Source organism: Sus scrofa, chromosome 2 (genome assembly GCF_000003025.6).
Source record: "Sus scrofa isolate TJ Tabasco breed Duroc chromosome 2, Sscrofa11.1, whole genome shotgun sequence".
NCBI lineage: Eukaryota > Metazoa > Chordata > Mammalia > Artiodactyla > Suidae > Sus > Sus scrofa.
The window spans coordinates 148354182-148379660 of record NC_010444.4 but is presented as its reverse complement, the minus strand read 5'-3'; the positions used below and the strand labels follow the sequence as shown (position 1 = coordinate 148379660).

The following is a 25479-nucleotide window of genomic DNA, read 5'->3' as shown; positions in this document are numbered from 1 at the left end:
TCCGACCAGTATGCATGAGGATGTGGGTTCGATCCCTAGACTTGATCAGTGGGTTAAGAATCCAGCGTTGCTGTGAGCTATGGGTAGGTTCAGATGTGGCTCAGATCCTGCATTGCTGTGGCTGTGGTGTAGGCTGGCAGCTGAAGCTCCAATTTGACCCCTAGCCTGGGAATTTCCATATGTGGCAGGTATGGCCCTAGGAAAAAGATAAGTATGTTCCTTGTCCATCCCCAGAGAGTCTGAATCAGTAGGCTCGAAGGCTTTGAAATCTGCATTCTTTGCAAGTTTGCCAAGTGATTCTGGTGCACAAAAACACTGGATCTCCTCTTTGTCTTTGGATAAATAATGACTTCCTTTTAGCCTGTTTTCTCTTCTGTAAAGTGGGGTTGTTCAGAGAATCCAAAGGGAAAAAAAGATGAGAGAGCACATCAAACAGTTTAAAGAATGCAGGGACGACTGCCTGCTTGGGAGTCACCTGTTCAAGATTTCAAATTCGTTCTTTCTGCCCCTTTCTATTCTGCATATGGGTGGATAGGGTCCCTAAGCCTGGCACTAAATCGGTCATTTAAAACTGGGATTGGAAAAGACATTTTCAACTGAGGCCAAGAAGTACTGGCTGGTTTGAAGGGGCTTGCTTGGAATGTGGGTACCAGCCACATTCCTCTTCTGTTTCCAATGGAGGAGCCCGGTGTTTGCTTATTTGTTTGTTTGCTTGTTGGTTTAGTTCTTTGAGCATGATTATGGGCAGCAGCATCGGTGAGTACTTTTTCACTCAGAAAGTGCTTACTCAGAAGGTATTTATATACTTTAATTAAAAAAAGACCACAGCAACAACAACAACAACAACAACAAAAACCCGGAAATTGGAACAGCATTGTAAATCAACTCTAATTTTAAAAAAGCAAAAACAAACCAACAACAATGAAATATATGATCCAGCAGTCCCACGCCTAGGCATATATCCAGAAAAAACTTTCCTTGAAAATGACACATGCACCCGCATGTTCATTGCAGCACTGTTGACAATAACCAAGACATGGAAACATCCTAAATGTCCATCAGCAGAAGAATGGATTAAGAAGTTGTGGTATATATACACAATGGAATACTACTTATCCATAAAAAGAATAAAATACCATTTGCAGCTACATGGATGCAACTAGAGATTCCCATACTAAGTGGATTAAGTCCGAAAGAGAAAGACAAATACCATATGATATCACTTATATGTGGAATCTAAAATATGGCACAAAGGAACCTTTCCACAGAACAGAAACAGACTCACAGACAAGGAGAACAGACTTGTGATTGCCAGGGTGGGGGGCGGGGGGGAAAGAGTGGGATGGGTGGGGAGTTTGGGGTTAGTAGATGCAAACTATTTCATTTAGAATGGATAAACAAGGTCCTACTGTATGTGCAGGGAACTGTATCCAATGGTTTGGGATAGACTATGATAGAAAAGAATATTAAAAAAGAATGGATATAAATGTATGATTGAGTCACTTTGCTGTACAGCAGAAATTGGCACAGCGTTCTAAATAAACTGTACTTTAATAAAAAAAAAAAGAAGGTATTTCCTTAGAAGTTATTTATTTATTTATTTATTTAGGCCACAGCCACTGCACACAAAAGTTCCCAGGCAAGGGGATCAAGCCCGAGCCACAGGAATGACAGTGCCAAATCCTTAACTGCTGGCCACCGGGGAACCCCAGAAGATATTTTCTAAGTGCCTACTGGGTATTTACGACTGAAATATGCAAAATTGAAGCATGTCTTTTTATGCATTCCATAATCTTTTGCTTGAATAGCATATTCCAGGTTTATGATGGGCTCAAATTCACTTCATTTGTGCTAAGATGGACCTCCACACAAAATTATAAAATGTCTTTCAGAAGCTTTCTCCCATATACATTTTTTTTTTGGCAGGGGGGGGGCCCACACCCATAGCACATGGAGGTTCTCAGTCTAGCAGTCGGATCAGAACTACAGCCGCCAGACTACACCACAGCCAGAGCAACACCAGATCCGAGCCACATCTGTGACCCACACCACAGCTCATGGCACCACATTGATCCTTAACCCACTGAGTGAGGCCAGGGATCGAATCTGCAACCTCATGGGTACTAGTCAGATTCATTTCTGCTGAGCCGCGACTGGCCCACCCTCTCCCATATACACTGATTCATTCACTCAGCTAACACTGATTGAGCACCTGCTTTGTGCTGCAGCCTGAGTAAGGCACTAGAGGTACAATAATGAATTAGACATTGATATCTTTTTTTTGTTTCTCCCCCTCTGGCAGTTTTAATTTAAAAAAAATATATAATGATTTTAATTTTTTCCCATTATAGCTGGTTTACAGTGTTCTGTCAATTTTCTACTGCACAGCATGGTGACCCAGTTACACATACATGTATACATTCTTTTTTCACACATTATCAGGCTCCATCATAAATGACTAGACATAGTTCCCAGTGCTACATAGCAGGATCTCATTGCTAGTCCATTCCAAAGGCAATAGTCTGCATCTATTAACCCCAAGAACCCCATCCCTCCCACTCCCTCCCCCTTGGTAACCACAAGTCTATTCTCCAAGTCAATGATTTTCTTTTCTGTGGAAAGTTCATTTGTGTCATATATTAGATTCCAGATATAAGTGATATCATAAGGTATTTGTCTTTCTCTTTCTGACTTACTTCACTGAGGATGAGAGTCTCTAGTTCCATCCAAGTTGCTGCAAATGGCATTATGTCATTCTTTTTTATGGCTGAGTAGTATTCCATTGTGTATATATACCACATCTTCCTAATCCAATCATATCTTTCTCAAGAAGTTTACAGTGTCACTGTTTAAACAAGCACGTAAATGCAATAAGATGCTGTGTTTAAGGGCTGATAGGACTGTTTTAGATAATCACAATTAAATGTATGAAACACATGATTCTAGGCACTGTGTTAACATTTCATATAAGCCATCCTATTTTGCCCTCATCCTGTCATGTACAATTCTATTGCTTTTCTGTTGTTTTCCTTATTAGGTCTGTAATGAGGTGTAGAGATGTTCAGTAGTTGCCCAAGATCACACAGGAAGTGGGTGTCACAGGCAAGCATAAACCCTGGCTGTCTAGTTGCAGCACTACCCTCTTAATGACACCCTCCCTGTCACTGCTCTGAGGCTGGTACATGGCCACAGAAGCTCAGAGAAACCAACAGCAACAGTAAGAATCCTCAGCAGTGACAGTCTACCCAGAGTCTATAACATACCAGATGAATTGTAGGCTTATTCGCTCACTTCATTCAAGAACACAGGAGGAAAACGTTGTTGTTCCCATTTTATAGATGCAGAAACTGAGGCTCATGCATATGCACGTTGTGTTTATATCCACCGACCAGGGAGTAAGTGCGCTGGGATTCAAACACAGTTCACTTGACCCCAAAGCCCATGCTCCTTCCATCTTGACTCATTACCAATCAGGAGTTAGATGTTCTGTATCTCTCAGGAAGATGCCTCTGTATTTGCTCTTCTGTTGTGAGTGTGAGATGAGCCGCACGAGTCCAGACTGTGTAGGCATTGTTTAAACAGTGCCTTTCTTGGCATGGACAACTTTGCCAGGTCTTTGAGTCCAAGAAAGTGATGTCACATGACTTTTGAAGGGCTAAAATATCCCGTCCCCACCCAGGAGTGTGTCATCAGGCTTCAGTGGTCCAAATATCGGGAACAGAGATGTGGGTGAAAGAGTGGATTTCCACTGTGGCCTGGGCTGGCACTGGCATTGCTGTATACCCCGAAGTCTCTGCTCTACTGCGTGGACCCACACATTTCTCCAGTGCTAAGTTAAGTATTTTCATAAAGAGGAGAACCCATAAAGGCTCGAAAATCATTCTGTCAGATTCCAAGGCACATTTTGATATTAAATCTTATTTTTAAAAATTTCACTCGGGGGAATACTGGTTTGCCTTTGCAGACCTTTTCAATCATCTTGTGCTTCCGAAGGCAGCACAAAACACATTCACTGCTTTCTCTTTATTATATTCAACAGTGTCTTTGACAGACCTTATAAATCCCAGGCCAATGCCTTGCTTCCCTTTCAGGGGTAAGGCTTCCAAAGCTATTGCTAGACCATGGGTAAAAACCAAACCATTTCCCCAGTGCAAATCACTCGTATTTGCCAATGAGTCTTTTCCTTTAATATTCCTATTCTCTCTCTCTCCCTCTTTCTCTCTCTCTCTCTCTCTCTCTCTCTCTCTCTCTCTCTCTCTCTCTCTCATTTACAGTGAGAGTTTTGGCAAAGTTATATAATGCTAGGATCCACTTACTCGTTCCATATTTTCATACACCATTGGGGAACCCGGGTTGGTGAGGGCCGTTCCCTTGGGTTTAGCCTCTCTGTTTGTGCTGTGGCTTTAAATGTGTACAGCAAATAACTCAGAACCAAGTAGTTGCCTCAGGGTGAGGGCTGGCAGGAAAAAAAGAAAAAAAAGAAAAAAAACAGCCTTAGTGGAGCACAGAATCTGTCTGTGTTAGCCCTCTGTCACCGGCTCCTCAGCCCAGCTCTTGGCTTCACCTAAATGATAAATGGTCCTATTGTTTGGGCTTCGCATTTTTACAAAAAGAGAGAACTCAATCGAGATGAAGGAAGGACAGAGACCCATTTCATTGCACTGCACTTTAATAGTCCTGAGACCCACGGCATCACGGGTGGCTCTTTTTTCACAGCCCTCTCTCTCCAGGACAAAACACTGTGCTGTCTTTGTTTCATCTGATCTTTCAGCTAAATGAGAGATGGTCACTTATCCTCACGACTCCCATATCCTGCTGGATTTCTCTTGCTAAAAGAGAAACTGACCACAGGGGAAAAGGGAGAGGTTTCAGGCAGGGCATTTCAGCGTGTGTTTACAGGCAAGACTGACTTACTCAGCAAATCCTGCTCGGAGGAGCTGCAGCCAATGAAGAGGCTATATCCCGGCTTGCTTGGGGGCTTCTGAGTTTGAGCTGCATGCAGAAATGTAAGGCAGTGCTTCCTGGCGCTGATGGCAAAATGGGACCCATCTCCAGTTATTCCTCTGGCTCCCCAGCTTTGCAGATCTGGGAGAGAGCCTCCATAAACATATTGGTGATGTAGCCAGCTCCAAAGGCCGAGAGAATCCTTATGGATTCCGGAGACTGTTTTTTTATTTAGATTTTTCTTTTTTTTTTCTTTTGGAAGATGAAATGCTTCTCTCGTTACCTGCCTTACATCTTCAGACCTCCGAATACCATCCTCTCTTCCAGCTGCCACACGGAAGGTACAGACCAGAGAGGGAGAGTGTCTGGGTGGGTGGGAAAAAGTGGGCTGGTGTCTGACTTCCCACAGGCTCTGCTGATCCTGCCTTCTGTAGCTACTAGATGACGGTCGTCCCTGGCAAAAAGCTTGTATCGAACAGAGCTAAGTCTGCTTCTAAAATCAGCCTCTCTTCTACAAGGAAACTATTTTCTCAAGAGCAGGATTGTATTGCAAAAGTGATCTCAAAGCTGATACGGCTGATGAGAAAATAATCTAGAAATATTTTGCCCGTTTCTCTTGTTTTCCTTCTCATGCAAACAAGTCGTTGGAACTAATGTTCAGGGGGAAAAAAAAAAACAATTTCTGCAGGTGTGGCCACATCCATTTATCCAAGCTTTCTGTTTGTCACTGTCCTTTTCATAACTTGGTGCCTGCCCAAGAAAGCAATTAGCAAAATAGAATGAGCTTATTACTACATGACTGTGGAGTGCTGGGTGCTGGCTTGGTTTGCTCAGAGTCTATAGCGGGGTGCAGGGCAGGAAGACCACCGCTGAGTTTCAGCACTTGCTGGAAATGTGGTTTGTGGGGTAAGCAAGTTGATGCCTTAAGGCAAGGGTGAGCTGTGTCTTGTGCAAAGGGTCTCTCAGGTCCTGAGCCTTTGGGGCACCTCTCCTGATGCCTTCAAACCTAGTGCTATGTGCATACGAGTGGGGAGACTTTCTGTGTGCACGTGTGTGTGCCATGTAAACATTCTGGCAGTCCCCCTTCGACTAAGCTCTGCAGGTTTCCACATTTCTGAGTCAGTAGCTGGTCATACATCTTCTATGTGTGATGTGCCTGTTTCTTTTGAGCTGACACATCTTTGGAAAAGAGCGGTTTCAAGAAAGGCAACTGGCTGGCTGCTGTTTAGCCACTGGGGTTGTCTTAGGAGCGGGACTTGACGGCCGAGGGCCGAGCCTGGTGAGGAACAGCAACCCCATCTCAGGTCCAGACACACTCCTGAAGGACTGAGCTGGGGAGCAGCCTGTTCTGAAAACCCACCCTTGTTCCCATCCTCACAGGAGGAGCCTGGGACTGGGGGCTGTGGATATAAATGGGAGAAGCATGGACTATATCATAAGGTGCTCTGTAATCACTACCCCAGGAAAAGGGACTACAAGTTGGGATCACCCTTGAATTGAGATGGAAGATGGTGTTTTCCGCAGATGATGATACTTCATAGCTTTTTTTTTTTTCTTTCAATTGGAGATTTCCTTGAAAATTGCCTTTGTTGGTAAAGGAGATGGCCCATTGAGAAATCTTTCTTCCCTCCTATGCGTAGTGGGGAGATATAAGGGATAGCAATCTCCAGGGAACTTCCCAAATGCAAAATACTTAAACTCATAGGATGATTTCTGATTGGTCCCCTGACCTCCCAGCTTAAACTTCGAGAACCTGAACACTGGGTCTCCTCACTTGCTGTTTTGTATGTGAATCAGAGTAAAGATCTTACCTGGTCCGGCAGAATGTCACTACCACAAGAATGCTTTAGATTTTTAACCAAAATTAACGGATTCGTTCCGTCAAAAGGGAAATCCCATTTTATTCACGTCACAGCAAACAGTCTCTGAATCACCCAATCTTCTCAGATTTAGGGCTGGGGAGACTTGTCTGTGAATTGGCTGTGATCCTGTTAAAGGCAGTGGGCAGGGATAATAGCATCTGCTAGACATTAACACATGGATGAGGCCCTGGGGCACAGTAGAAAAGGCAGGAGTTAAATACCAAGCAACCAGGGCTAAGTCCCTTCATTGCTCTATGCCCGATGCCGTCTCTAAAAGGGAAATAAAGGGACCCACTTGCAGGATGTTGAGAATTAAACGTGATAATCAAAGTTCATTGCAAAGCTTGCTGCATAATAGATGCCATCCATTTTTGAGTCCCAGGCCCCATGGTCTTCCTTGGATATTTAGGTATCATGTATTTATTATGTTATCTTAGGCAGTGAGTGGTTTCCTCAAACGCATTATAGTATCACTAGAAACTTGTTACACTTAAAGTTTGAGGAGGAAAAGATGTCAGAATGACTGTGAGTTTGTGTTTTCCTTTCTTTTTTATGTTGTGGGCAATCCTGTTACTCTGTAGCCTGTTGAGGAAAAGTTGTGGCTGAGAACTTCATATCGTATTGAATCGACAAAGTCCAGAACGAATAACTTGTGTCTATCCCTATCAAAGCCAAATAAATCCAAAGGATCCAAACCGTCCCCTTCAGAGTCATTTCAGAGCTTTCTTTTAGAACCATTCCTGGGCTGCTTCCAGGATGGACCATCCCACTGGGAGGATGAGCATCGTCCTCCCAGCCTTGCCTTGACACTGCTTCTCCGCACAGGACGGTTCTGGGCTTGGAACCCCTCTGGCCCTACCACACGCCTACACGTGATACTGGGACTTCCTTTATCGTCCTGAGCCTCAGTTTCCTCGTTTGTAAAGCAGGCAAAGAAGGACATCCAGCATGCCATGCACAAGGTGGTGATGACAGTGACGATGGTGGTGATACCAGGGTTGACGTGGACTGTACTTACTGCGTCCAAGGCATTATCTAAGCACATCATATAAAACAACCTATTAGACATAGGGCAAATCAACAACAAGCAGCCAACAAGAATTAGTTCTCAGCCCCCAAGCCGATCTCTTTATCCGTTACCTAGAGAGTTGGAGCCCAAATACTTACTTGAAATTAGCACCAGCCACCCCCTCAAACACAAACACACTTTCATCTAAACTCTCAGTGGCTTCCTGGGACCTATCAGGCTCCAGTATTCTGACCCCTGCCTGGCCTTCCTGAGTGACCCCAAACTCCCTCTTGCCTGGTCTCCAGCCACAGGCCTTCTTGGTTCCTCAGTCTTCTCCCTCTGACCACAGGTTTTGGGGATGTGTCTCCTGTTTGCCCCCTTCTTTGCTAGTTCTAGTCGTCAACCTCCAGCTGAAGCTGAGGAGCCACCCTTGACCTTGATCTGACCGTAGCTCTTGAAGAACTGGATTTCTATCCCTCAGAGCCCCTTTCCTGGTTTGCCAGTATGACTAGATGGATGTAACTGTTTTGTTGGAATCTGTCTCCTTTCTGGACTGAAAGCTTCATGAGAGCAAGACTGACCCATGTGTCATTTTGCTTTCTGTTGTACCCCCAGCACTGGACAATACCAAGTACGTTATAGGCACCCCATGTATTTTTATTGAATGAAAAGATGACAAACACCAAGGCTGTTATATGGATAAATCTTAAAAACACATGGGAAACCTTCTGCAAAGCATTAATTCATATGTGAATGCTCATTGTTTCAACCATTGTGGGTGGGGGGCTTTTGGTGGCCATACTTGAGCACCATGCTTTTACTACCATCCTCCACTTTAGGTTGAAGTAGGAAGATACAACCAGGGGAAAAAAGGGCAACTAAATAATGCTGATGCACAAAGAGCACACACAGGGACTTGAGAAGGCAACTGGACTGTATTCCTTCCTCTGTGGACCTCATTAAGTGGGCACACAGCTCCCTTCTCCTGATAGGAAGGAATTCATCCAGCACAATGGCTTCAGGACTAGAGGAACAACACCCAATCACAGCCAAAAAGAAACCAAGCCAGACAGGACAGAGGAAGAGGCTGGGAGACCCACAGAAGGAGGGGCCGGTGAGGTGTGAGGGACTTGTGTGGTGTTCTTGGTGGGCTCTAACGTGGCCCCTGATGTGGGATGGCCTTTCTGTAGGTTGTCTGACACATGAGGAGGAGGCACATTTTTCTTCCCAAAGGGCAGAGTGCCTCCCCAGATGCCACTTCCTTTCCCTGAGTTGTCGGCTGTGTTTACAGGCTGCAAACCCTCTTCGTCCTTCAAACCTCAGTTTTGAGTCACATCTTTCTAGGAAGACTTCCTTAGCAACTCCAAGGATGGAGGTGTCGTTATGAGTCACATAAACCACAACCATAGTGGGAAGGAGACCTGAGAAGCAGCAGCAGCGGTAGCACCGCAAAGCCTGTGGATCGCGCACTGCACACCGAGGGCTCTGCCTGTATCATCTCTTCAGCTCCTCACACAACCCCTTGCATCAGCGGCCGTTATGTCCATGGTGTAGATGAGGAAACTGACACATACCTCCTTGTCCAGAGCCATGGTTAGGAAAGGAGCAGAGCCAAGACTCAAGTCCAAACTATTGGAATCTTGCCCCTTACACTGCACTTGACCTTTAGAGGATCAGGTGAGAAGAGCCTTTGGGTTATAGTGAAAACGGTTCATGTCCACATCTGTCCCCTGGGGGCCAGAGTCAGCTCAGGAGCCAAGATTCTCTTCTGTTCATCTCCAAACTCTGCAGCCTGGTTAGGACAGAGCTTAGCTGAGTAGATGCTTGAGAAATTCTTCTTAAAAGAGGGGCCGCATGGCCAATGAATGTACAAATGTATCTGTCTTCTTTCAATAACGTTCTTTCAGGAGAAGGAAGCTTCTGAAAGCAGGCTGTCTTCCAGTGACTCAGAAACAGGACTGCTGGAAGTCTATACACACACAGAGGAAAAAAATACACATTTTCTAACTCTTTAATTTTAGAAGTAAGCCATGCAGTGATTTTTCTTTGTCTTCTGGGCACAATTCCACTGTGTGTGTACAGGGATGTGGGCACAGGTGTGTATGTGTATTCCTGCATCAGTCCGTGAAGTGGGTCTGTTACTATCCTCATGGGTAAACACGAGGGAAGCAGGACACAGAGAAGTTAGGTACTTTGTCCAAGGTCACACAGCTGTCGGGTATAAGGGCTGGGATTAGAATCATGCAGCCTGGTTCCAAGGTACATACTAAGAAAGGCTTGTGCTATATTTTGCACCTTTTTCCATATTTATGGAATGCTTATATTTCATGTTTTTGGAAATCTCTTCTCAGACCCCTTAGCATATTTAGAACCAACCCACTCTTTGGGTCCTCATCAAATGCACGTCCTCCCACAGCATTCCCTGACGACTCAGTTTCTCCTTGTTACAAACACACACCTGCATGTTGAGGCTTTCCCAAACGCACGTGGTGGTGCTCTGTGACGGTGAAATAACATGACACCACCTGAAGGGGTTCTTGTGAGGATTCAGTGAGACCGAACCTTTCACGGTTTGACATTGCTTTCTATTTAAAATGTGTTTTACATTTTTATGTACGAGAGATGCACTGTCTCTGCCTCATCTAAGTATGGCCAACCCTTCCCCCGTCCCCTCCTCCAGCCCCAAGCCCTGCCCGTGGCCCCTCCCCCACCCTCTGTCACCACCGTGTGTCTTCCCCACAACAGCATCATGTACAGTGGTCCACGGACAGACTGTAAGCTGTCCACCTCCCGGTCCTGTATCCCCCCTCCCCACTCCTCTTTTCAGAAAAATCCCTTGAAAGGGTCCTTCGCGCAGTCACTGTGTTGTTTCCTCCAGTTTGCTCTTTGCATCGCTCCACCTGCCAGCTCTTATGCGGGTCACCTCACTGCTGAACTTAATTGTCCTCCACCAGGCCTCCTCTTCAGCTCTCAGCACTGCTGGAAAGATGCTCCTGCCTCCCTCTCCAAAGAGTGTCTTGTCTTGGCCTCAAGACCCACACTTTCTCTCTGTTTCCTTCTCCCTTGCTGCCTAGCCCTTCTCAGCCCCTCCCCCCTTCTTTATTGCCTTCCTGACCTTCCCACATGAGTATTAGAGCCCAGGGCTCGGTCTTCTCCTTATTCTAGGCTTGCTCCTTATTGACCTCATGGTCTTAAACGCCACCTATTCAATGTATATTTCCAGCTCTAACCTCCCCTAAAGTGCAGACTTGTACACCTGACTGCCTACCCCATACTCTCACTTGCATGGGTCACACAGCAAAGAGAACTCTTGATTTCCTCTCAAGAAAAACCTGTTTGTCCAGCATTCTTCTCCAGCTCAGTAAATGAGAACTTCCTCCTCCTCCTTACTCAAGCCAAAAACCTTGGAATCCTCTTTGATTTCCTCCTGTCTCCCACATCCTTCTTCTAAGGCTACAATACATTCACTTAAATGCCTAAAAATTACCCAGGATGCCATCACATCTTATCACATCCGTCACTCAAATGTCTCTTCAGCAGAGGTTTCCTGGCCTTCCTATCCAAAATCTCTCTCTCTCACCCCAGTGTTCATAGCAGTATTATTTAGAGTTGCCAAGACATGGAGCCAACCTAAGTGTTCATCAACAGATGATGAATAAAGGAGATCTGGCGTACATGCACAATGGACTACTATTCAGCCATAAAAAATGAAATCTTGCCGTTTAAAACAACATGAATGGACTTGGAGGGTATTATGCTAAGTAAAATAAATCAGACAGTGAAAAAAATACTATATGATATCATGTAGAATCTAAAAAATCATGGAATCTAAAAAATTACAACAAACTAGTTAACATAAAAAAGAAACAGACTCACAGATCTAGAGAACAAGCTAGTGGTTACCAGAGGGGGGAGGGGCAATAGAGGGGTAGGGAATTAAGAGATGCAAACTATTGGGAGTTTCCAGTGTGGTTCAGTGGGTTCAGGACCTGGTGTTGTCTCTGTGAGGATGTGGGTTCAATCCCTGGCCTCTTTCAGTGGGTTAAGCATCCGGCATTTCCACAAGCTGGCAGTGTAGGTGGCAGATGTGGCTTATATCCAGCGTTGTTGTAGCTGTGGCCCAGGCCAGCAGCTGCAGCTCTGATTCAACCCCTAGCCCAGCAACTTCAACTTCCATATGCCCCCAGGTGCTGCCATTAAAAGAGAGAGATGCAAATTATTATGTATTAAAAAAGCTACAAAGTTGTATTGTACAACCCAGGAATGCAGCCAATATTTTATAACTATAAATGGAGTATAATCTTTAAAAATTGTGAATCACTGTATTATACACCTGTAATTTACATAATATTGCACGTCAACTTACTTCAATAGAAAGAAAATAAGATTATGATGTAGCTAAATGAGAAATTCTCTCTCACACACGCATTCCCCAGTTACTCTTACCCTGCTTTATTTTTATTCCAGAGCACTTAACCTTGACCTGATGTGTTAAATATCCATTTACTTATTTCCATGCTATACATTGAAAGCTACATGAAAGCAGAGACTTCCTCTGTTTTGTTCAGTCCTCAGTCTCCAGGACCTAGAACAATTTCTAGCACACCACAAACATGGCATAGTTGCTTATTGAATGAATGGATATGAATGAACATTTATAGGACGTCTTAGTGATAAAGCAAACCTGAGTTCCAATCTCAACACCGATAATTACCTGCTGGGTGACCTTCAGTTACGTGGTATATTTTCTTCTCCAGTAACAACATACCAACGCATTAGTATGAGGGTGAAAAAATAATGTCGGGAAAGCACACACGTAATGCCTGTGAATAGTCAGTGAATTGAACCTCATTTGCCATGACAATCTCATATAGGCATTAATTGTTCCATGCGGACTGAAATTTTTGACTCTCTGCATAGTTAGCTTTGACTGCGGGTTTGTTATGTGCCAGACCCTGTGCTAAACACTTGATAGTTACTTCCTCACAAAAATCTCACAAGTATCGTTGTGTCCCCATTTTATAGATGAAGAAATCAGGCGCTGAGTAGGAACTTACACCGAACCATACAGCTAATGTGTGTTAGAGCAGAGTTTGCAAACAGACTGCCTGTCTCAGGCATCCGGGATCCTAGCAGCCACATGCTACTGCCTACAATTTTCAGGCATTGTTCTCAGCACGTGGAAATGGAAAGGACTTATCCATATTTTAAGAAACTACGGTCCGAAAAGCATAGGCACACAGCTCTAACAGGAGGTTTTAACCCTGCCTGGGCACGAGAATCAGCTGCGGCAAAGGCACACAGCTGTCTCCACTTCAGACTCCCTGGAAGCATGCGCCAGGAATCCTGGTTTTGAAGGTTCCCCCAGGTGAGTGCTATGAGCAGTCAGAGGCAGGAACCTGAGTCTGTGCTAAACAGCCATCATGGCTGAGGAGTAGGGGGGAGAGCTCTGGAGAAAAAGAGTGGGCAGTGGCAAATCCCTTTGAAATGACAGACGACAGCCCTGACGCTGAGAAGAGGTTGCTTGTGGTCAAGACATCTCGAGGAGAAGTGGCTGTTCCGGGAAATTCAAGGTCAGTGTCATCCTCTTACACATTCAGTGGGCCTCTCCTGTGCGTCTGTCTGCCTCACGGTAGCCGTGCATTTGCTTCAAGATGTTTTATACAGGAGTCTCTGTTGTGGCGCCGTGGTAATGAACCTGACTAGTGTCCAGGAGGATGCGGACTCGATCCCTGTTCTCACTCGGTGGGTTAAGGATCTAATGTTGCCATGAGCTGTGGTGTAGGTCACAGACGCGGCTTGGGTCCCACATTGCTGTGGCTGTGGTGTAGGCCAGCAGCTGCAGCTCCAATTCAACCCCTAGCCTGGGAACTTCTGTGTGCCATGGGTGAAGACTGAAAAGAAAAAAAAAAATGATGTTTTGTTCAAGACTGGCCAAAACATCTACCCAGTATAGAGAAAGCCATTCAGGGGTGGTGATGGCGGTGACGGGGGTGGGGTGCAGGCTTTGGCTTTATCATTGACAAATAATGCATGTGCCACAGGGTTGCTTTGGTCAGTAAATGTGATAACGCACACCAAGTGCGCAGTGTGGTACCCAGTGCAATTTGAGAGCTCAGCGAGGGTTAGCAGTGATTGTTAATAGGATTCCTATTAGTGGAGCCCCCCTCATCCACTCCTGCCCTGTGCACTTTGATCCGGTGGGTTGATGGATAAAACCCTGGACTAGGCTCTTGGTGTCTCTTGCTGTGCCTTGGCGTCAAATGGAGCTATAACCCATCCTAGTGGAGTTAGTATGAAACGAGGTGGTAGCTCTTTGTGAAGAAGGTCCCCTCTTGAGTCTTTGCTTAGTGAATCAGCTCGCTGTGAGGGGTAACCCCATTTTCAGGAGATCCTGATAAAATCCAGTAGGAACTCAACAGCGGATAAGACACAGGATGGACAGATAATAATGGTTTGCTAAAAGCCGTCTGGGCTGCAGACACGCTCCACGTATGAGCATCACATGAAGATCATTGTGACGACACTCCGGCACGGGAGAATCCGCATTTTACCGGTGAAGATACCGATGGAGGACTGGTGAGAGGCAGTCTTTAGTTGGCGAAGGTTTTGGTTTGGATTCTGATAAACCAGAGTACCAAACATGACAAAGATATTTATCCTCGGAGTGTCTGTTTGTTCAGCGGTAAAACGGAAGTGGGTGAGGCTTCCTTTTCATGTTTATCGTGAGGATTAAAGATGTTGAGGAGCATCGGCCTGGTGGCCGCCTAAGAGTCTGTCCCTGTTCTCACGGTGACAGTACATTTGTCCAGGTCTCACCAGTGGGAGCAAGCCGGTCTGACTGCATATCCTGGGTGCCTCCCATTTCTTCAGGCTTCCATTGAGAAAAGCTCCCAGTTTTCATTTTCTGATTCTCTCAGCCTCTATCTCTTGTGCCAAGGCTTGCCTCTTATATACACCAGCCAGTGTTGTTCTGACTTGTGTTTCTGAATTCGTTGTTTGTCTTTGGTGCTTGTGCCCAAGGCAGTTCCTTCATTTTGACTCAGTTTTATAAACTGAATAGAAAAATCACTGGCAGTGAAATCATCACCATCATTAGAGAGTCTGGCCCATTAGTTTTCTGAGTCACTGTTTCTTCTCTGGCAGATGGAACTAGGAGGAAGGATGGGCTGAGATGGCCAAGGCCTTTGTCTTCCCAAGTGTGTGTGCAACTGGACAGTCAGTCAGAAAAGCAAACAGGAGGCAAACACATGTGTGGCTTCAAAGATGTGCGTGAAAGCCCGATCTGAATCCTCCTGTGCTTTATTAAGCAATGTCGCTTAACCTGAAAATTGTAGGAACAAATTCATTAATCCTCCTCACAGGAGAAGTTATTTATTCATTCATTTATTCATTTTAAAAATAAAAAGACACAGGGAGTTCCCATAGTGGCTCGGTGGAAATGAATCCGACTAGTATCCAGGAGGATTCAGGTTTGATCCCTGGCCTCCCTCAGTGGGTTGGGGATCTGGCATTGCCGTGAGCTGTGGTATAGGTTCCAAACGCGGCTTGGATCTGGCATTGCTGTGACAGTTGTGTAGGATGGCAGCTGCAGCTCTAATTCGACCCCTAGCCTGGGACATTCCATATGCCACAGGTGGGGCCCTAAAAAACAAAAACAAAATAAAACAAAACAAAAAGCAAACAAAGACACACTTACATATTATCTCTATAAATGTCAGATATTGGCTAGGCAGTGGGTTCACTGGTGATAAAAAATAGATATGGTCCCTGCCCTGGTGGAAGACAAAAAAATTAATCAGAGTGCAAACAGTGAGAAACGATGCAATGCTGTTAGGATAAGGCCTTCTAGGGGTTTGTTTAAGCACAGGAAGATTAGGATATTGTCCCCAAAGAAGTGTCACTTGAGCTGAGAGCTGAAGGCTGAGTAAAACTTGGCAGAATGTGAGAGAAGACAAAAGGACGAGTGTGTTTTCAAGGCCTTGTCACCAGAAGGTTGTGGTGAACGTGAGGTCCCAAAGGAAGGCCTGTGCACTGGAGCACACAGAGCAAGGCGTGGGGAGGTTGTCGAGGCTGAGGCGGGGGGACCCTGTGTGTCTCTGTGATGTGACGGTTGGAGTTTGGTCTTGATCCAAAGAGCGCCTGGAAATCATCGAAGGGTATGAACTTGGGGAAAGAAACCTGACCCCATTTGCATGAGAAGATTCTTCTGATGGCTGTAAGGAGAATTGATGAGAGGCACTAAGAGGGGCTGGACACATGTTAAGGAGTTGGCCCCTCAGAACAGAGCTATGTGTTGGCTTTGGTAGAAGCAGCTCTTGCTGTTGCAGTGCAGTATACTTGTAGGTGGGTCTAGGTAGGCCCCAAGTTCCTCAAGGTGTAATCGTGTCTGAGCAGAACAGTCCTAGGAACACAGAAACCTGGCCATTGTCGTGCATCCAGACAAAGAAATTGTTCTTCTCCATGAGCAATGGCAGAAACACAGCATGCTGGGTTTTGGAGGAGCGGTAAACATTCCAGGATTGAAAAATAGAGTGTGTCTGCTCTTCCAGACACAGCACATGCAAAGCACGGTATTTAAAAGAAAGAGAAAGGCTGTCTTAGGATAAAACCACTAAGAATATTTTCATGTCATGTTTATTCAGCAAGAAATAGCTGCTTCATCCAAACCTCTGGAGAGAATGGTACATGTGCTCAGTATATTTATGTATAAACACCAAGGTGGCCCCCAGAGGGGACAGCTGGCCAAAAGTCAGTCTTGGGAGCAAAGGTTAGGAAGCCGTGTCCTAACTTAATTATCATCCGTCCTTCTATGGTCCTATAACCCAGATGACAGAACGACTGAGCAGGTGGGTGGCTACCCCAAATTCACATCCTGCAGGAGCCAAGCAGGTAGCATTAACCAAAAGGGCATGACATCATTGGCTGTTATGAAATGGTGTGCTCCAGTGTTCCAGCCCTGCCTGAAAGGAACACGATTCAGGTACAGATAAAACAAAACAAAACAAACAAAACCAACCAACCACAAAAACAATAGCAACAACACCAAGCAAGGAAGACACAGCCCACCTGCCAGCCCAGGCCTTTAGGCCACTTGTTTCCATCCCGCTGGAATGGACTCCTTCCTAAGATGCCTTTTTGGAGAAGACCTCTGACTGGGGACCTTTGCTGGTTCCCTCTACCTGTTTGCAAACTTCCTGAGAAACAGCAATGAAGGAAGAGCTTGCTTCCTGCTCAGGCTGGACACTAACTTGAGGACAGTGCTGCCTATGCCTCCAACTTTAAGTTGAGCTAAAATTTACTTCTTAGGATCATTAAGACAAGTCTACATGAACACGGGGATGGTTTGCATGCCCTGTACAGGCTAATGTGTCTGAATCCCTTCAAGTGGCCTCCTGTGACTTCACCTTCTGTCAAAGCTGACAGGAAGAGGATTTAGGGGCTAGATCTATTCTAAGTGTTTTCATGTATTTGTGCATTTAGTTCTACTAACAACCCAATGACGAGGAAATGTTCATTATCTCCATTTTACAGAAGCAGACGCTGAGGCACAGAAAGTAAGTAACATGCCCAGACTCACAGTTAGCAAGCAGCAGAGGCAGGATTTGAACCCAGAGAACCTATGGAACCTAGAGCTTTGTTCCCATGCTTCCAATATGGAGGGGAAAGTACAGGCTTTGCTCTAACCATCTTGCCTTGACTCCGAGTTCCAGCACTTCTCATGGCCAACTGACTGCTCCAACTAAGCCTCTGTCTCTTCATTTATAAGATAAACTCTACCTCAGCATCTTTTGGAAGATTTTTAAAAATTATAGTTGATTTACAATGTGCCGATTTCTGTTGTATAGCAAAGTGACCCAGATATATATATGTGTGTGTGTGTGTGTGTGTATTTCCTTTCTTATGTTATTTTCCATTATGGTCTATCCTAAGAGACCAGGTATAGTTCCTTGTGCTACCTCATTTGAACGGATTAAGAAGAATTTAGTACATGTATACAGTGGAATACTACTCAACCATATAAAAGAACTGAAAATGATATTTACAGCACCACGGATACAATTAGAGATTCTCATACTAAGTGAAGTAAGTCAGAAATAGAAATACAAATACCACATGATATCCATTACAGGTGGAATCTAAAATATGGCACAAATGAACCTACCTCAGTATTGTTGTGGGTAAGTAAGATAACGAATACAAGGCAGCACAGCGCCTGGCACGCACGGGGCACTCAGTGAAGGTTAATTGGTTAAATCAATGTGAGAATACATAAACGAAGCTCTTAGGGCCCTGCCTTTCTAAGCAAAGCTTTTTTGACTCCGTCCCAATTCTCAAAGCAAAATACCTATTTTATGTTGCCCTCAGGAGGTCAGCCATAGGGGGTTACATTATAAACAAAGGAGAATAGCCTGGAGGGAAAATAAAGGTGTGCTGTGTTATCACCACACATTGTTCCATTTCCTCCAATCCAAACTCTAGAGGTTCCACAGCCTATAAATAAAGCAAACGGGCTACAAGATAGGGGCCATTCAAACTGTGCCGCGTCTTTGTTCAAACCCCACCAATGAACGGTTTCCCATTTCATCCAGTAAAATCTAAAGTCCTTCGTGACCTGCAAGGCCTGGGAGATGGGTGTCCCATCTGGACTCTGCCGTAACTGCCCCCTGACTCCCTCCACACCAGCCGCCCTGGCCACCTTGCTGGTCCTCAGACGCAGCAAAGACATGCTCTCTCTCTCCTCCTTCTCTCTTACTAGATGTTATTCCCCCAACCCCACATCCTTTTGCTCACTTCTTTTAAGCCTTCGCACGGATGTCATCCTTCAGATAGGCCTTCCTGCCTCCCTTCTCTGGAAGAGCACACCTGCCCTGCCCTTAATCTCGGTTCTACTTCATAGATTTTCTCACTGCTTCACACATTAGATGTTTGCCTTTGTTTACCATCGGTTCCCCTCTCTAGACCATGAGCTCTCTGAGAGCAGGTGCTTTGAGCCTTTGCTTCCCTTGCTCCCCCTTGCAACTGGCACATAGGAGGTGATGATACATGGGGGTTGAAAATAAACGCTGTCAGAGTTCCTGTCCTGGCTCAGTGGTTAACGAATATGACTAGGAACCATGAGGTTGCGGGTTCAGTCCCTGCCCTTGCTCAGTGGGTTAACAATCCGGCATTGCCGTGAGCTGTGGTGTAGGTTGCAGACGCGGCTCGGATCCTTCATTGCTGTGGCTCTGATGTAGGCAGGGGGCTACAGCTCTGATTCAACCCCTAGCCTGGGAACCTCCATATGCCATGGGAGCAGCCCAAAGAAATAGCAAAAAGACAAAAAAAAAAAAAGAAAAAAGAAAATAAACGCTGTTGTCATAATTAGCAACAAGAGCAGGCAAATGGAGTGATGGGCGAGATTTTTGCCTCCCCTCCTCTAGGCTCTGGCTTGTGTGCCTGAGGTTGACTAGATGCTTAAAGTGCAGATTTGGGGGCTCACACACTCTCTGCTAATATTCTGAACCACCTGAGCGGAGCCCAGGAACCCCCTTTTGCAGTAGCACTCCAGCATCTGCTGAGGCAAGATCTTCAAGTGCAATATTTCAAGAAATGCTGTCCTGGGATAACAGAAACTAGAAAAGACAGAAGCAACACCACTGAAGGCTGCATGGTTTCTGTCTGCCCCCCACATCTAGCTCAAATAAGGGAGCTCTAGTCTTAGCCTCAGGCAGTGATGCTGCTCAAGGAAGGAGGCTAGGTGACTGTAAGCGCCCTGATTCCAAATCCCAGCTGGAGATGTGTGGCTGCAGACCTGCAGGCTATGTCTTAGAGGTGAACTCAGAAATTAAAGGGCAGTTCTCATTCCCTCCCTTGCCTGTGCACGGAGCAGTCTTCTGATTGGCTGCTGCAGCCTGTGAATGGGGCAGGGCACACCTTGGTTCCGGCAGTTCATGTCAGACCAGACAGACAGCCAGAGCTGTAAGAGACCCAAGTTGCCGTGTTCCTGCCCCATCTTCCACCTTGCAGAGAGATGTGTGAACCGCCCCAAAGCACATGGCTGATGAGTGTCAGAGCAGGGGCTGAAACCCAGCCTGTGGCTTCCCTGTGTTGTGTTGGCCTCAGTAGCCCTTTGAAAGTGGTTTGACTGTGTCTAATAATGCTGTGAATATGTTAGGAGGATAGGCAGACCTGAGCAGAGACTCTGTAAGGAAGAAGGGAAAAGGCCCTTCAGGATACACATGAAGGGGCTCCCTCCTTCCGCACCGTAGGCCTGACTTGATAAGCCCTCTGGAGAGCACCGGCTTCGAGGTACTTGTAAATGGCTGAGCGAGGTGTGTGGAATGGCACTGTTTATTTTACAGTGCTTAAAAGGAAACTTGTTTTCCTTTGAAATTGACCCTATTTACATATAGAATCAGCTGAAAAAAAACTATTATCTAGTATTAAGCTTTCAGGAATATTCTCCTAAGTGCCATCTCCACCCCCCACACTGGGTACCTCATCAGGTGGCTTAGGGGCCAGGGTCTGTGCATCTTCAGTGCCACTAGCGATGGACCGAACTTGACTCCGTAGAGCTCAGGGCTGGAGATAAAGGGCAGCCTGAGCCAGTTCTGCTCCTCTCTCTCCTCCTCTACGCGCAGATACACCACGGTGCCAACTCGCATTTTCCTTCTCCCTGTCCAAATGACCCAGGAGAAGCTTGCTGTACATGCTGGGAACAGCCAGCTCCACATTCACTTCATTTGCACTCATTTCCAGCCTTGTGTTTGGAAATTGTATTTTTGGTCCCGGTTCAGATCGCGTCAAACCGAGATGATAAATGGAAATGATTCTCTAAGGGAAGCGGTGGCCAAGCCTTAGTTACAGTTTCCTATTGATCCTCAGACATGCTCTGGGCCTCGGACGGAATTACTTTTTGGATGCAGCACGATCCTAAATCAGGATAGGCCTGAGCGAATTGATTAAATGGTGAGGCTCCTGGGTGTTTCCAACCTTCCTTTAAAGAACCACGTAAGTCTTGGCTTTACAACGTGGAAGAAGTAAGGCATTTTCTGCTCTATATATTTCCATCTCTTTTTCATTTATTTTGTTTTTATTGAAATATAGTTGATTTACAATGTTGTGTTATTTCAAGCATTCAGCCCAGAGATTCAGTTATACATATATATGTATGTGTGTATAGAATATATACATATATATTCTTTTTCAGATTCCTTTTCCTTATAGGTTATTACAAAATGCTGAGTATAGTTCCCTGTTAGCTTCTTAAAAGGTGGGTCTCCCAGAGCTTAATAGCATAAATAAGTGAAATGAGGTATGTACCAGGCAGCTGGAAGAGTGCCTGGGACTTAGCAGGAACTCAATCAACTCCATCCTGGTCTTCCACCTGCCTGTGTCTGCAGATACCACTGAGTGTTGTCTCATTTGTTGTTCCATTAATTAAATGTTTCTTGCACACCTACTATGTGCTCATCATGGTTCTAGAAACTGAGTATGGAGAGGTGTAGAGACAGATGGGCCCCTATTCTCATGGACCTTAAATTCTGGTTGGGAAGAGGTGTGATAAACCATTATAAGCATGAGATCCTAAATAAGATGGGAATCAAAACAAAACAAGACCAGAGTTAAGAGATTCAGATAAAATTTAAATGATGACCTTATGGATTGCCTAACTAAAGAAGAACCCTCCAGATTGGTCTTCGGGCCAATACGCTTCGTGCCTGATCTCCTTGGCAACCCTCAGAGCGTTCACAGCTCATTTTGGGTGCTTATTGGCAAATACTTCTCAGGCTTCCCATGAAGACCTCTCCCTTCCCATCTGGTGCTCTGATTCTGCCCAGAATGGTGGGCAGGTGCTGCCAGTGGCATCATCATCTATGGAGATAAAGCCCTCTGGGAGCTAATGCTGCAGACCCCAGGGAGAACATGAATTCACTCAACTGTTCTTAAAGCCTCTGTGGGGGACGAAGAAGCTGCTGCCCCGACCTTGTGTGTTTGCCTTGTAGCTAGGGAAACATAACCACAAGCAGACATCAATAACCAAGAACTTGTAAATAGTGACCAGGGATGGGAAGAATGTAAAAATAGGATAAATAGCATAGAGAGTGAGTCCAGGACCATGGCCTGATAGGAATGGGGTGGACAGGGAAGGCCTCTCTGAAGACATACGTTCGAGCTGAGACTTGACTGATAGGAAAGAAGCAGCCACGCAAAGGGCCCAGGGTCGCGCATCCAGGGAGAGGTTCTTGGTGGAGCAACGTAGCCTTGGTGGGAGACTTTGTAGCTTTTTTAAAAAACAATCCTCTCAAATATTTACCTTCTATAATTCACTGTAGTTTGCAGAGAAGTAGTGTATTCTAGTAGTTTAAGAACTTTGGGTTCTAGAGACTGTGCTTAACTCCACAAGAGAATATTTAGCCTGAGAGTCAGACCACCTAGGTCCAATATGCTATTTTTCTCACCACTGGATGAGTGACTTGAGGCAACTTACTTTATCTTTTGGTGCCTTGTTTGTCATAAAAGGGGAATGAGGATAGTGCCTGCTGCGTGGGAGTCTGGGTAACAAATGAATGAACAGTCAGTGCTCACTCGCGCAGGGCAAGTGCCCAAAGCCTGCTGGCTATTGTCCTCTTCCACATTTGCTCTAGACGGGCACTTTCTTGATCACTTTTGCCATTGTTTTATCCTACCTGCCACTCCTTGAAGCAACTTTCGAACAATCAAGAGAAGATAATTTCCCCAAATCTTTATGACTTGGGTACCATTGCGATCCCTGAATGGTTTTTAGTGCCGCTTAATAGAGGTGTACTTCATGAAATCCTCGTTAAATTTATTCTGGGCACCGGACAGTGCATTCCAGAGGGAAGAAGGTTGTGGCTGTGCTATATCAGCGGTGTTCTTCCATTGTCCTTTTTCTCCTTCCCCTGCTTTTTCATAGCATCTATGACCACCAGCCATATTCTCCAGGTATTTTATTATGATGCTTAACCTCCAGGAAGGGAAGCTCTAAGACAGCAAGGACTTGTTTGCCTTGTTCAATGTACATCCCCAGTTCCCTCTAACAGTGTTCCAACAGTAGAGCTCAATAACTACTTGTTGATTGAATTATATACCTATACTCCCCTAAAAGATACCAGGGAGTGGGTTGCTAATGGGTCAGAGAGCCTTGCTTCTAAAAAACATCCCATATATTTAATGCAATCAGAATGGCCAGCTTCTCAGTGACCCAGGAGAGCAATGATTTGCTGGGAGGATCTGATCCAATAAAGACAAAATATTGCATTCATTTATAATTCATTTATTCATGCAACAAATATCTATTAGGTCCTGACTGCATGCCAAGATACTGGTGTACAATGGCGAATAAAAAAAGACATCGTCCCTGCCCTCAGGAGATTACTCGTGTGATTCATCATGCTAATTATTATAAAAAGGATCTATCTCATCACCAGCTTTGGCAGTATCATCTTTTCGTCTGAATCTGGAGATTAGAACCTGGAGAAGAAAATAAAACCTCTGGCACTGTGCCAGTGAGTGGGCAGTCAGGAAATGCTATTCCTGTCCTGACTCATCTCTCCTCTCACCACTCCAGGGGGACTGGTGGTTTGCAGTGCTGCTCTCCAGATGGCACACACACACACTTCCCCATGGCACACAATGGTTCCTCTCACCCCACACACACGTGCACACACACACCACCCCATATAAAACTCTCATCCGCACTAAAAACCCATGCTGAGGAACTAGAAATAAAATCCCAAGTGGCACATGGACCATAAGGTAGATAGGAATAAGAATTTGCCAGTCTCAATACCTCTTTCCAGCGCATAATATCACACCCTCGATTTGCCAGCTGCTTGTTTGTAAGACAAACTAGATCGTGATGAGGGAAATTTTCTTTTAGAAGGATGCAGAGGCAACTACTGCACAAGGAAATTTCAGAGCCTTTGGTGGCGGAGACTAAGTTCATATACATGTAATCCCAGGTTCAAGGGTATGTTCACACCCTACTTACCTTTGTGTCCGCATGTTACTTGCTTGGAGCTCAGTTTCCCTTAGATCATGATGTTTTGTGTCACTGTGTCTTGAGGCCCATCTGCTTTTTTTAATTGGAATGTAGTTGATTTGCAATGTCATGTAAGTTTGAGGTGTACCCAGAGTGATTCAATTATACATACATATATATATATATAAGAATATATATGTGTGTGTATTCCTTTTCAGATTCTTTTCCCTTATAGGTTATTACGGAATATTGAGCAGAGTTCCCTGTGCTATACAGTAGGTCCTTGTTGGTTATCTGCTTCATACATAGTAGTGTATATATGTTAATCCCAACCTCCCTCTCAGCTCCTTTTTTTTTTTTTGTCCTTTTTTTGGGGGGCTGCACCCTCGGCATATGGAGGTTCCCAGGCTAGGGGTCTAAACGGAGCTACAGCTGCTGGCCTTCGCCACAGCCACGGCAACATCAGATCCCAGCTGCATCTTCAACCTACGCCACAGCTCACAGCAACGCTGGATCCTTAACCCACTGAGCGAGGCCAGGGATAGAACCCGCAACCTCATGGTTCCTAGTCAGATTCGTTAACATCTCAGCCACGATGGGAACTCCTCAGCTCCTTTTTTTTATGGTCACACCTACAGCATGTGGAAATTCCCAGGCGAGGGACTGAATCTGAGTCACAGCTGTGACATACCCTACACTGCAGCTACAGCAGTCAGTGCTGGACCCTTCAACACTGTGCCTGGCCAGGGATTGAACCCTCGCCTTCTCAGTGACCTAGGCCACTGAAGTCGGATTCTTAACCCACAGTGACACAGCAGGAACTCCTCATCTGCCTTTTTTTCTCTTTTTTGGCGGCCCCTTGGCATGTGGAGTTCCCAGGCCAGGAATCAGATGGGAGCCGCATACACGACCTATGCCGCAGCTGTGGCAACACCAGATCCTTAACCCACCATGCCGGGTTGGGGTCAAACCCAGCACTTCCAAGAGGCCTCCAGTCCTGCTGCACCACAGCAGAAATGGCCCCATGTGGTTTTAACACCCTGGAGTTGCCTAAACGAGCCTGTGGTGTAGCTTCATTCACAGGCCATTGATCCCACAGCCCCCTTTGTTGTAATTTAACTGCTTCATGCATACATGTATGTTTTCTTTCCCACAGAAATGGTAGGTTCCTTGAAGAGTTGTATGTTGGCATGTTTGGGTTCCCCTGACTCTACTGCAGGTTCACCTGAGCAGTTACTTAATCTCTCTGACATATAGTTTGCTCATCTATAAAACTGGGCTTATAATAATACCTTCCTCAAAGTGCAAAGTGTTGGTATGAAATTAAATGAGCTAATTCACAGGAAGTGGTTAGCCAAATTCCTGATGCATTCAAATTGCCTAATAATATTTGCTAATGATCTCTTTAGTATGTTGTGCCCACTGCTGGCTGATCTAGACGCAGAGTAACACACGGCTACATTGTTACTGATCCCTCCAACATTATAGTTGGACGACTGCGTTTAATGGACTTTATGTCAAGGCTGATTGTCTGTCTACCAAAAAACCCCACACTTTACACACCAAGATATTAATAGAGAAGAAAGCTAGTTAAATAGAACCCACAGTTGCCAAAAAATACTTCTCGCAATGTTTCAACATGATTCTCTCTTCACGATGCCAAATAACCAGAGAGA

The 25479-nt window shown here is 45.3% G+C and overlaps 1 protein-coding gene across 6 annotated transcripts in view; it reads left to right on the top strand.

The window, feature by feature from the left end:
- The window catches only part of PPP2R2B (protein phosphatase 2, regulatory subunit B, beta), a 484752-nt gene that overhangs the window by 43165 nt on the left and 416108 nt on the right, over nucleotides 1-25479 (top strand). The window contains exon 1 of one of the 6 annotated variants that reach the window (XM_021080845.1): nucleotides 1592-5285. The exons of 3 other annotated variants lie outside the window; for them this stretch is intronic. In XM_021080845.1, the coding sequence (XP_020936504.1) occupies nucleotides 5212-5285 (74 nt within the window). In that variant the 5' untranslated portion in view covers nucleotides 1592-5211. Of the gene's footprint in view, nucleotides 1-1591; nucleotides 5286-5327; nucleotides 13389-25479 lie in introns of those variants that run through there. 2 more of the 6 variants (XM_021080860.1, XM_021080834.1) reach the window with 2 other exon arrangements.